This window comes from Hesperophylax consimilis, chromosome 3 (assembly GCF_061612785.1).
Source record: "Hesperophylax consimilis isolate HC1 chromosome 3, BYU_Hcon_1.0, whole genome shotgun sequence".
Lineage (NCBI taxonomy): Eukaryota > Metazoa > Arthropoda > Insecta > Trichoptera > Limnephilidae > Hesperophylax > Hesperophylax consimilis.
Genome location: NC_142838.1, coordinates 20,955,269 through 20,967,895, shown reverse-complemented (window position 1 = coordinate 20,967,895; position 12,627 = coordinate 20,955,269). Strand labels below are relative to the sequence as shown.

At 35.9% G+C, this 12,627-nt stretch overlaps 1 protein-coding gene across 6 annotated transcripts in view; it reads right to left on the bottom strand.

Moving 5' to 3' along the window:
* Positions 1–187: 187 nt before the first annotated feature.
* Klp10A (kinesin-like protein 10A) overlaps positions 188–12,627 on the bottom strand; it is a 72,240-nt gene continuing 59,800 nt past the window's right edge. For 3 of the 6 annotated variants that reach the window (XM_089649205.1, XM_089649231.1, XM_089649240.1), the window contains 4 exons: positions 11,896–12,043; positions 9,525–9,699; positions 5,025–5,108; positions 188–4,880 (listed from right to left, as the gene is read on the bottom strand). In XM_089649205.1, coding sequence (XP_089505331.1) covers positions 4,741–4,880; positions 5,025–5,108; positions 9,525–9,699; positions 11,896–12,043 — 547 coding nt within the window. In that variant the 3' untranslated portion in view covers positions 188–4,740. The remainder of the gene's footprint in view (positions 4,881–5,024; positions 5,109–9,524; positions 9,700–11,895; positions 12,044–12,627) is intronic. The other 3 variants (XM_089649213.1, XM_089649251.1, XM_089649223.1) reach the window with 2 other exon arrangements.

Here is a 12,627-nt window from a genome sequence, read left to right as displayed (position 1 = left end):
CGAAGTTGTTGGAAGCATGACAGCTTATCATTTTTGAAGTGAAACTTCTTTAGGCGCGTAATTCGGGGACGGAGTAAAACCGAGTTAGGATCGACACGAAAATGCGGGTACCCCCACCACCGCTCACCGTTCACTGTCCCTCTCTCACCATATGCGCTTGTTGAGGTGGGGGAGCCGCTCACGAACGTTCTCTCTCTTCTCTTCTTTCCTCTCTCTCAGACACCAGCGAACTGCGCCACGCCAAGCATCAGCTGCTTGGTTAGTATACTGCGTCGTGAGTGTAATACGAGTGAAATACGTAATTGATTGTGGTTCATACGGTTTGGTACAGAATTTCAGTGTTAAAAATGAGTAGTGACGAGATAGAGGTGATGAACACATCAGTGGCACAAGAGGAAATATCCCCTGAGAATCACCAAAGAAGAGGAGAGTCTGATTCACACAGTGATGACATTAACATAAGGTAAATATAACCTATAAGAGTTGATAAATATTTCACAATATAGTAGTATTGTTGGAATGTATATATCTCGCACTTTAGTTACCATAACCCAATTATCACGACATTAGGAAATGATATTCATGAAATTGACAATGAAAATGGCACATGATTGGTAAATTGTCATTGTAATTTCTTTGTAATTTTTAATTGTAATATTGTTATTTATGTAATATTGTATACTTGTGAATAAATTGAAAATTTTTGGAACTATACATTAATCGAACGTCATTCATCTATAAGAAAATATTAGAAAAAGCAAATCCATGCTTCGTCGTTGAATTATTTAACCTCTAATTTTCAAACTAACCTAAGAGAGAAAATAGAGATGATGAAATGAAAATAGAGAGAGAGGAATACTAGAAGTTTCACTTCTGTCTTTTAATTAATACAGGCGTTTAAAAACTTTGCTCACATAAATATGTCGTTGAAAATGGAAGTAGTGTTAAGAATGCTTTGACGGAAATGTGAGGATATTCTTTTTTAACGTAAATCCAGAAAACATCTAATTGATCTTCGGAGAAGTGAAGTTTTAATGTCATATCATTATTTAAATCTGTAAATTCCACTCGAATTTGCAGAGGCAGTGCTTCCGTAGAATTTATTGTATTGGTTGCAAAAGGATTTCGAATCCAATCGTATTGTTCCGTATTAATGGAATAAAAATACCGACCAAATTTCTGCTGAAGCATACTTAAATGTTGTTGGGTCAGATCCACAGTTAATTGTTTGTTTTCAATTGTACTATGGTTGATCCTTTGGTACATTTCCAAACATCCTTTTTGCAACTCTTTCTGCCAAAGTTCGTTACTAAGTTCATTCAAATGCTTGAATATATCAGCCATGTATGCAAGTTTGGCTATCCAGTAATTATCATCGAGGTGCTGATATAGTTTGGACATATTTTGATTTAAAAGAAACTCACACACCTCGTGACGAAGCTCAAACAATCTAGCCAAAACTTTGCCTCGGGATAGCCAACAAATTTCAGTATAAAACAATAAGGATTCATATTCGGCTCCCATTTCTGCACAGAGTATTCCAAAGATTCGCGAGTTTAGGGATCTTGATTTAATTATGTTTACGATTTTAATGCATTTATTCATCGTGTTCAAAAGTTCCTCCGGTAAATTTTTGACCATCAATGCTTCTCGATGTATGCAGCAGTGTGTAAATTGTAACGTTGGATTTTTTTGTTTTACACAAGAGACAAAACCCTTTTTACTACCCGTCATTGCCGCAGCGCCATCCGTGCGAAGAGCAATGCAATTGCTCCATTTAATATTATATATGTTGAAGAGATCATCAGTTACTTGAAAAAATTCTTCACCGGTAGTTCGCTCTGGAACCTCCTTACAAAATAAATAATGTTCTTTAATAAAGTCCTCGTCAACGAAAAGTACAATAGCTATCAATTGTGCTTTATTTTTAATATCGGTTGTTTCGTTGATCTGAAGTGCAAATTTTTCAGCCAATAACAGTTTTCTAATCAGTGTTTCTAATATATTGTAAATACCTCTTTTAACAGTATCTGCAGACAATGAAAAATAGACAATATTACGAAAAATATTTTGTCATTGTGTATTAAATACATGATGAAATATTGTAAAATGTCAAATACATTGAATTTGACCGCGGCACACCTGCGTCCGGCTCACGGCACACCAGTGTGCCACGGCACACCGGTTGCGGAGCACTGCTCTAGAGTACAAAAAGGTTTGGAAACCCTGCTTTAAGGTAATCTGTTTATTCCACTGAATGTATAACATACCCTAGAAACTTTTCCCATACAAAACATTTTTCCATAGAAGAATATTATTTTCTCCATACAAACAATTCAACATTTGTACCTGAAAACTACCTTAAAATGGTAAAAATTTCGAAAAAAGTTACTTGCCTTACCTTACCGCCGGACACCCTGTGTATATTCCTCTAAGGTAATCTGGTTATTCCAATGAATGTATAACTTACACTAGAAATGGCTTTCATGCACATTGTATGATGATGAATGATTTTCATTCTGATGAAACACAAGTATGTATTTGAAATTTAGGGGAGAATAATCCAGGTTTTTGGATCACTAAACACCCACATTGCATTTCTTGTGTTCTCCTTTATTCCTATAATAACTAATGTACAATATCCTAACAGAGCAAAGCAAAGTTTCACACTATTTCTGTGTACATGCCAGGAAACTGACAATGAGAAATGTGATGATAATAAAATTTATTAGTGCGTGGTTGTAGGGCGTGTAATGCACACACTTCTTAACCTATTTCTACAATACCTTCTTAACAATGCCTGGCCATTTCAACGCAATCTATCCTGTCACGTGACACACATGTCGATATGCTATACATATGCGCCATCAGCATACGGGAAAAGATCTGACAAATTATGATTTTCAATAATTATTCTGAGCGTTCTTCCATCTGATCCATGAACGATAAATGGTATTGTTGCAAATTATATGATTATTCCATTTCTTATTTCGTCTGTTTGCAATAGTAATTGACTTCTTTAGGGTAAAATCTAATCAATATTTGAGTCATGGACGTCGTGGAGTTGCAAAACCCGGTCTGAAAAGTTGTGAAAAAGCTTTGGTATTTGGAATACCTTGAATATCAAATGAATTTATATTTTATGCCAAATATCGAAATAATAATTCATTATTTTGTTATTTAGCGAGAAATTTTAAAATTATGTTTACTTTCAATGTATCGAAAACTGGCAAAAATTTCCAGAGTGTGTTTATTATTATTTCAAATAGTCTTTATAGGCATAATATGCCTACAAAGTTAAGTTAATATAGCCAGTGTTTAACTGCAATAAGAAATCAAATTTATATTTATTATTGTATTATCCATGTCCTATATTCCATTAGATGTAATTAGAATTTTTATAAACATTTTGTTTGAGGAAATAATAAAATGTATAAATATAATTCAGTTAAAAAATGTTGATTTACACAAATATTTGACTACTGTATTACATGTTATAGCAAATAATGTACATATTTTAATTGTCTATTTGAAAGAAGGGAAGTATTATCACTGTGGGCAAACTTTTGACAACAGGAGTATAATTATCTTCATGATTGTGTAATCTACTTGACTATTGAAAATTTAATTTTGTTTTCCTTGTAAATAAATATTTATTGTGCATTTGAAAAGGTTTCGTTTATTAATTTGAATTTAATATACAAGGTGACCCAATATAGGATAACAGATAATCAAGTAGTAGGCAGTGCCTGCACACACGTCATCTCAGAAACACCACAAACATCTCGTTATCTGTAAAAACTTGGTAGCAAGGTGTAATAAAATCAAAGAGCTGCATTAATAAAAATGAATTATTTAAACTTGGATAATCATTGTTTATTTCTTGTTGTGATGTTAAAAAGCATTTTAATTTTAGTTACATGTTACACGAAACATTACATAACAATAAAAAAAAAATTATCAATATGATTAAGTATAAAAATAAATATTAAGGCAAAGTAGAGCAGATTTTGAATGCCTTTCTACCCTTTAAGGTGTACATTATAGATAATTTTAACTTTCGTAGTACATATTACAGTTAATTTATAAGATCTTCGGTATTTGTATTGAAATTGCCATTTCATGAAAGTTTATATTCCGACATGTAATAAAGCTTTTGCTGGTTTGGAGTAACAGTTTTAGTTGTAAGAATTTCTAATTCCATCAAAAACATTCAAATCAGTGTCATCTGACAACATCCCGTTTACTCTGATACAGAGATAGAGCATGCTGAGACTTTGATCGATTGGATCTCTTCTTACTTGTACCTACCAAAACAGCTGCACAAAGACCTTTCATAAGTTAGGGATGCTTCTACTAAAGCTCCAATAACATTATCAAAGTGCATCAAAATTCACAGACAATTTTATCAATATCTAACCTATTGCAATTAGTATAAAGTGGGCACTTTTAAGCTTTTATAGCCGGGATAAATGCTAAAAATGCACAACCGATTTAGAATATTAAATATGGATAAAAAAAAAATAAAAATAGTTGACTTAAAAAATCCCATCAACGATGGAAGCAAATGAAAGATGATCGCATCAACTAATGTTTAAGATACAAAAATGAAATATTTAGCATTTATTAATGTTTAATTGCAATATGGAAAAAGATTACATTGTGATTAACTTAGTGATTACGATCTCACATTCATAAATTTCACTACGAAATAAACACTGGGTAAGACTGTAGCATTTGTTAGCGGATATTAGGCTGGATATTTCTGGACAAATGCTCCTCATTTGCCATTTTAGATCGAAACACGGCCACCAGGTCCCGCGACTGAGCCAGGACTTGGATCTGCTCCGACAGCAGGGCTTCCCATTGAGCCGCATACGCTGAAACAGACAGGTGATAAGTTCCTCCTTGGGTGTCTAACCTACCAACCTACCAAGCAACCAACCGACCACCAACCAGTTAGACAGTTAGACAAGTAGTATGTTAGGTGGTAGTGAAAGCGGACATTGGAAATGGACATCTACCTATCATAGTGTCATAGCGGTAATTCGAGTACTTGATAGATCTCCTCCGCATCCTCGGCCGTCTGCTTCTCTTTCTTGATTGATCTGCAACGCACTCTGTTTATATTCACTTGGTTACAATTACATACTTTATTTGTTGCTATATGACATAGAAGCATTGTTAACCAAGCATAATTAAAATACTAAATACATATCACTCCGATCTTGATCTCTTGACATAAAAAAAATTGTCAATCAACAAACCTGTATACCAATAAAAATTTTGAAATTTTTAGGAATAAAACATTAGAACCTCAATTCTGTGAGAAATACCTAAGCTTCTATTGGGTGGCTCTTGAGTCCTAAAACAATGTTACAAATAAATTCTTTCTGCTTACCCCCACCAAATTTAAAACAAAAACATGAAAAGACTTTACAACACAAATACATTGTACATACAAACATCACATAACCAGCCCTCAAAACAGAAACTAAAATATATCACAGAAATTAAAATGTCATTGGCTTAAGTCCCAATACCGCAGATGAAGCAGTTGGAATAATGTTCAGGAGAGACAAAAAGCCATCTAGGTATATACATGCTCTTTTTCTTGCTTATGTACTGGGGATGGTTCATTTCCAGTATTGACTTGACTGAATACAAGCAATCTATTTATTGGTCAATTTAAAAGTTTGAAAGCACCAATCAATGCGGCTTGGGCTGTTCAAACTAAAGCTCATTATTGGCTCATGCGTTGTGTTGAACTTACACAGGCAATGTGATTTTATATATAATTATAATAAGTTGATTGCAACACCGAAGTGACAAAGCGAAGTTATTATTATTATTTAATGAGCTGGCAGCATTCAGTTGATGCGCTTATATCTAATTTTACAATAAGTCGTTTCTTTTTTCTCTCCAAATGAGAATCCAATAGGGCTTTAAATTTGTAACACCAATGACGTGTTATGGAAGTTTACTCCATTTGCAAGGAAGTGTTTCTTACGATTGAATGAAAAAGGTGTTTTGTTAATTTTTTTGAGTGTCTACTTTGGTGGTGAAGATTTCTTGAATACTTATGGCAACTATAATGTCCAGATAAAATTTTGAGAGTATCAATCAAGTCAACCGTTTCTTTTAATTTTGCTAATTTTAGTTCCTCTAGTCTACTTTTTATTGTATGTATTTCAAAACTCGAAAACTTGAATCGCTTCTGCGCATAGTGAAAGATCGGAAAATGTGCATCATGCAAAAAGACAGGCTGTTAATAACATATAATGGCCATTAATTTTGTGATATTTAACCAAAAAAAGGTCCACAAAATGCAAAAATCAAACGGACAACATGCAAAAATTAATCTGCTTTGTTTCTAAATAATCAGATTTTGTAAAATAATAAATTAAAGACACTAGTAAATTTTGATAGCGCCCTTGAGGTGATTTTTCACAAAAAAGGCGCTATATAAATCATCCAATTATAATCTTTTTTGGTTGCAAATGCTTTCTAAATTAACCTAATACTGATGTTTATTTGAGAATATTTCAAAAATGATTAATTAGTTTGAAATTTTTTTCTATAAATTAAAGATTACATATTGCTGATGCAAGCTCTAACTACTAAACAAAAATCTGGCACAAGATTAAAAAAAATATACACACAATATTATTATTTCAGTCACACAAAAGCAATACCGCTGTAACTTTAAAAAAAAAGAATTTTTCATTACATAATAAAAAAACTTTAAAATTTAGAAAGTATATTGTGAATTTTTAACTAGTGGTATTTATGATTTGAGATTTTCACTGCCAAAAGTATAACATATCTTGATTTATTTTTGGGGTATTACGCCGTGTTGCACTTTCTTTAGCCAACGTTTTGTTCACATCTGCCCTGATGATGGATACTGTAACGCTTTCCGAAAAGTTGACTAAAAAAGGAGAAGCGCAACACAGCATAATACCCCAAAAATAAATCATGATAATTTTAAAATTGTGGTATTAGAATCTATGAAATGATGATAAACCACGTATGTGTAGCAATATAGTATATCGTCGCATTAATTCGTAGACTGCGTAACTCCAAATTTTTCGAAAATACGTTTTTAATGCCATCTGGTGTTAAAATTAGTCCCGCATCGACTAGTAAAACTGGAAAAAAAAAAAAAATTAACCTTTTAGATAAACACAAATTAGGAAACACCATGGTGCCATTTTTACTCGCGAATACTTCGAAACTCCTTAATTCAGTATTGGCCGGTGAGCCGTGCACGCTTGTTGTGCTTTTGACTGAGGAAATTTATTTACGGTGTAATAGTTTTACCGTGAAATTAACTGAGATAAGTTGATTGATCAATTTTGAACATTTTATAACCTTAATTTTAATTGTGAAGTCACGAATAGTGTTTGTATCTGTAGTCTAAACTGACGTCTTCTGCACCGTGTGACGCTCTGCCGTAGCTCTCTTGTTTTATTTGCCTTTGCGGTTGCGTTCACCGCTTTTAGAGTGGTACCTACTTATCACCACACGCCCTCCTGATGTCATCATCACTGCACGAATTGATTTAACTAACCCGGAGCCCTTCGCGTCCTAATAGGTCATTGTTCTGTGATTACCTCTTCTTCAAGGTCACCATCTCTTTGCAAGTGGATCTCCTCCTGATGCATATCCGGATCCGGTTCTTCACTGTCCTCTTCAAACAAACCCAAAATATTGACGGTGGAACGTGCGGCAATTCCATCTCGTCTCTCCTCAGACACAGTCCGTTCTCTGTCAGGCATCTTCCGCGGGTCAAGCACATGTCTTGGTATGCCATCTACTTCGATGTTGTTGACTGAAGTAAGTCATGTCACCCTTTCATGCACGATGTGCATCTCCCATCTACTGGCTTAACCGCAACAAGATCGCCCACTTAGAACTCAGTCAATACTTCCTCTTCTATATTCACTTGCGCAAAAGGGCGTCTCCACGAGTAAGTGTGAACTATACTAGACAGCGCAACACCTTGATCATCCTGACTTTTTGCAGCCAAAGATTGTACCAAAACACTGCCTGAAGGGGATCGCTTCCACTTCTGGCTGCAGTTCTCTTTATTGTTTGATGATGTCGTTCAACTATACCGTTTCCTGGTCGGTATGCCGCGCGAAATCTTTGACGAACATTCCATCTCTTACACTTATCCGTAACACTGTAGGAACAAAATGCAGTGCAGACTCGATTTCCCGCCACACGGCAAATCTACTTGGACCGCAATCGATAAATGTGAGTAAACATTTCCTACCGAAATGAGTAACATCAACTGCCAAGCGACTCCAGGTTGTCACAACATTAAGATTACCCGCTTCATGGGATTCGAGGATCCCACCACTTACCCGCCCCGGTATAGGTAACTTATGGTTACCCCTTCAGGGCACTAGCATGGACTCTAATTTTTTTTTCATGAACGACTCTACATTTAAAGAACGAAGCTAAACCTCGAATGTCCCCGCTTCATGGGATGATGGCGGAGGGTCAATTGTCCTGCATTGTACGCAGGAACGCACGCATCTATCGACGTCCTTTCTTCTCACCTCGGGATCGACCAGCCGGGCAAGATGAAGCGTTCACTTTACTCCAAAGTGATGCTGAGCATGAAGAGTTTCTACGCTTAAAGCACATGTTTGCTCACCAGTTCCACTTTCAAGTCTCCCCCACCTATCTTCACACTCTGAGGAGTCTCTTTCACAACGTTTCCTGTCATGGCTACTATTTGCCCGGGTCTTGCAAACCCTAGTAAGTATATCAGTTTTATTTCTACAGGACTCTACAAGGGTGATCGACAATGTCAGATCAAATTCTTCTACAATCTCCTTCATCAACCCCAAGCGTCACTTAACGAGCATCTCTGACACGACTACTCCCGGTCAGTGTAGATCTCACCCAGCACAAAACCGTCGCCGAATCTGTAATGATCTCTAGAGTTTGAAGATTTCACTTGAGAGCCAGATTTAATCCCTTAAGGAAGGAACAGTACCAGCATTTACAAGACTTAAAACAGACATTAGAAAAAGATTACCACTCCTTTTACGATAACCTTCCGCATCATTAAAATGCATCTAAATAGACTGCCTCGACATATACATACATTGTTGTGTTTTATTTTGTGAATGTAAAATTCCTATCTCCCAAATTTTCCGCTAGGTTGTTCATAAAACTGTTCGCAGAAAAGTATGTATCTTTTGTAAAATACGTATCTCCATTCTCGGTTTTTATGTAAACTTCCTAACTCCGATTTGAAATAGAAAGCCTTAACTTACAAAAGTTTAATGATTGAAAATAAATTTCGAAATATATTATATGTTCGAAACATAAATAAAAAGAATGAGCCGTCTTTCATTTTTTTTCACTATGAGGTTTTTTGTGCCTCCTGTAAAATTTTACATTTGGTGGTTACGCATTCTACGAATTAATGCGACGATATAATACAGCACATTACAATACATCATTGACTGGTAGTAGAGCACGGTAAAAATAAGTGTATTTACCATCCTGGTCGTAGTCCACGTCGCAAGTCATGTTGAGCAGCTGGATGGAGCGCTCCTGGCAATGTGCCATGTACTCCGTCAGCACCTTGTGGTTGTCCAGGACCTCTTCCTCGGCCATCTGCAGCGCAGACACAGCCTCGTGGAATGTGTACATGTCGGCCGACATATCACCTTCCTGGAAATGCAAGCAATACAAATATTGATTCAGATTCTTACGGCTAATACGTAACTATATAACGTATAATAACATGTTGTATGATTTTTCGGGTAGTAGTTTGCCTGTTAAATCTGTCCTGATAATGGACACTGCAAGATTGTACAAAACTTTAGCTCAAAAAGGAGGATGTGGCGCAAACGTTTTAGTGCCCCAAAAGTCAAACAGTTTGTTAAAAAAATTATCTGTCATAAATTCAGCTGGAAAATAGTTATTAAAAGCGAGCCATAGTGTTGCATAGTTTTGAACAAAACGTTTTGCAACACTACATTACAATTTTGATGTTTCAGTCCAAGAGGTTGAGGTGAGAAGTTTCCGACCTTCTCCAACGCATAGATGGCGGCAGCAGGTCTAATTTTGTACTGGCATTCTATAATACTATTCTTCACTAGCTTGCATACCAAATTTCAGGTCAATAGCTCTGTTAGTATATGTTTGACACCCTTCACCTCTGGAAAACCGTTTGTACACCTGTGACAAAAAAAAAATTCCGCCTACAAACCGTTCATGCGCTGCCGGCATTGGAATTTCGCCCTAACTGGAATATTTTGATGCGATTTAACCTTTTATGCCATGAGAAAGTGCATTTAAATTTTTAACAGAATCGCTTGCATTTGAAACACTTTAGAGTTAATTTTTTATTTCATTTTTGATTTCTCTCAAAAAGGGTCTGGTGTTCCAGAGGTTAAAGAAGATGCCTTTGTCATTTTTGTGAATATGGAAAAATCGAAAAAGAGTGCGGTTATAAAATATGTCTATTTGAAAGTTTTAATTCTGTTCCGAATCAAATAAGAAATGGATTCAATGTTTAAAGACTCTTCTCCATCATATTCAAGGATAAAACAGTGGGTTTCTGAATTTAAGAAAGGTTGCAGAAGCACCGAACCACGCTCCGGACACCCCTACGAGGTCACAACTTCTGAAATGACAAAAAAAAACATAAAATCGTGCTGGAAGATCACAAATTAAAAGTGAATGAAATAGCTGAAGCTGTTACAATGTCAATTGAATGTGTGTGCAATATTTTACATAACCATTTGGGTATGGAAAAGCTTTGCGCTAGGTGGATTGGTTAACAGTTTATTTGGCGCTAAACAAGCGGAATCCAAGCAAATTTTTGTGTTGATTTGTAAAACTTGGATCCACTACTACAATCCGGTAAGTAAAAAAAAACAGTCAAACCAATGGACAGGTTCAGGTGAACCAACACCGAAGAAGGCGAAAACAATATTATCAGCGAATAAGGTTATAGAAACTGTTTTCTGGGATATAAAATGATTTCTCTTTTTCAATTGCCTACAGAAGGATTAAACTATCAATGGTGAGTGCTATGCAAATTTATTGCAACGTTTGAGTGACGAAGTAAAAAGAAAGCAACCCACCTGGGGGGGAAAAAAATTTTTTTTCACCACGACAATGCACCAGCACACACTTCAGTTGGAGTGAAAGCAAAATTCAACGAATTAAAATTTGAATTGTTTCCCCAACCACATGATTTAGCACCCAGCGATTATCATCTATTTATTCCCTATGGTCAAAACATGACTCGAGGACAAAAATTTGAAAGGAACAAGGAAGTCATTTGCGCAGTAAGTGGGTATTTTGAGGAGCCCGATGGATAGCACCATAAAATTGGTATCACTGCGTTAGAGCACCGTTATGAAAAATATATCTTCGTGGAGATCATCTTGCCTGGCGTGCGCAAGTAAATTTTATTTGATTAATTTGTGTTATTTCACAAATTACTCAATAGTATATTTGCAGCACATTCCAGAGTGGAAGATACTCAGTATTGGCCTGGTGAAAGACCACCATTCAGAATTGAAACGTTGCTCGAAATGGCTTTGGCCATGTTTGGTGACCAGATCTGAATAGCCAGGTACTTCCTCACCTTCCTCTTCCCCATCTCCTTCCCCTCCCTACTAACTTCAGCCTCACAAAATAACCTAATTGGGGATGCCATAGTTGCACTGGTTCCAGACGGTTGGGAGCAGTTGGGACTCTTGTGCAGTTTCAAATTGTTGAGAAATAAAAGCAAAGAAAGAAAAGGTTTTCTTTGTCAGGCTGGAAAATATTCATCTCATCCTCATACATCTATTATAAATTACTTTAAAAGTCAAAGAAACAAGAGTGACTTTTAAAATAATAATCACTCACATTAAGACTTCGCAGCTGGGCCAGGTCATTCTCTTGACGATGATTGGTTTCCATGTCGATATCATTGTCTCTGTCTCCATTCCCATTGTTGCCATTGCCATTCCCTTCTCGCCTCCCCGAGGGGTCGTTGGCTGCCAGTTCTTTTACTCTGTAATAATAATAATTTTATTTTTATAAGCAATAATTGTTCGCCTGAAACACTCATCCACATTAAAAAATCTCCTGATAAAAAATACATGACGCCAACGGGACTCGAACCCGTGTCCATTCGATTTCCGGTCGAAAGCTCTGACCACTGAGCTATGGGGGCTTATTTCTTACCCGAGAAAATATTCAATATATGCTAGTGTTTCATTCAACAATTACTGCTTTTTACATTTTTTCACCTGAGAACAACCAACTTTATTTTTATATGAGAAAGGCATTGTAAGTGCTAAATCTCTCACTAGATGGCGTTGATACAAATTGTATACATTTTTTAGGTGAAATACTTGGACTTGTCAAATATTAATTATTATTTTTTTGATAAATTAATGTTTTTTTAAAGACAAGATTTTATTTATGCATAGCACAAAGGATAACAATTATTTTTATAAGCAATAATTGTTCGCCTGAAACACTCATCCACATTGAAAAAATCTCCTGATAAAAAATACATGACGCCAACGGGACTCGAACCCGTGTCCATTCGATTTCCGGTCGAAAGCTCTGACCACTGAGCTATGGGGGCTT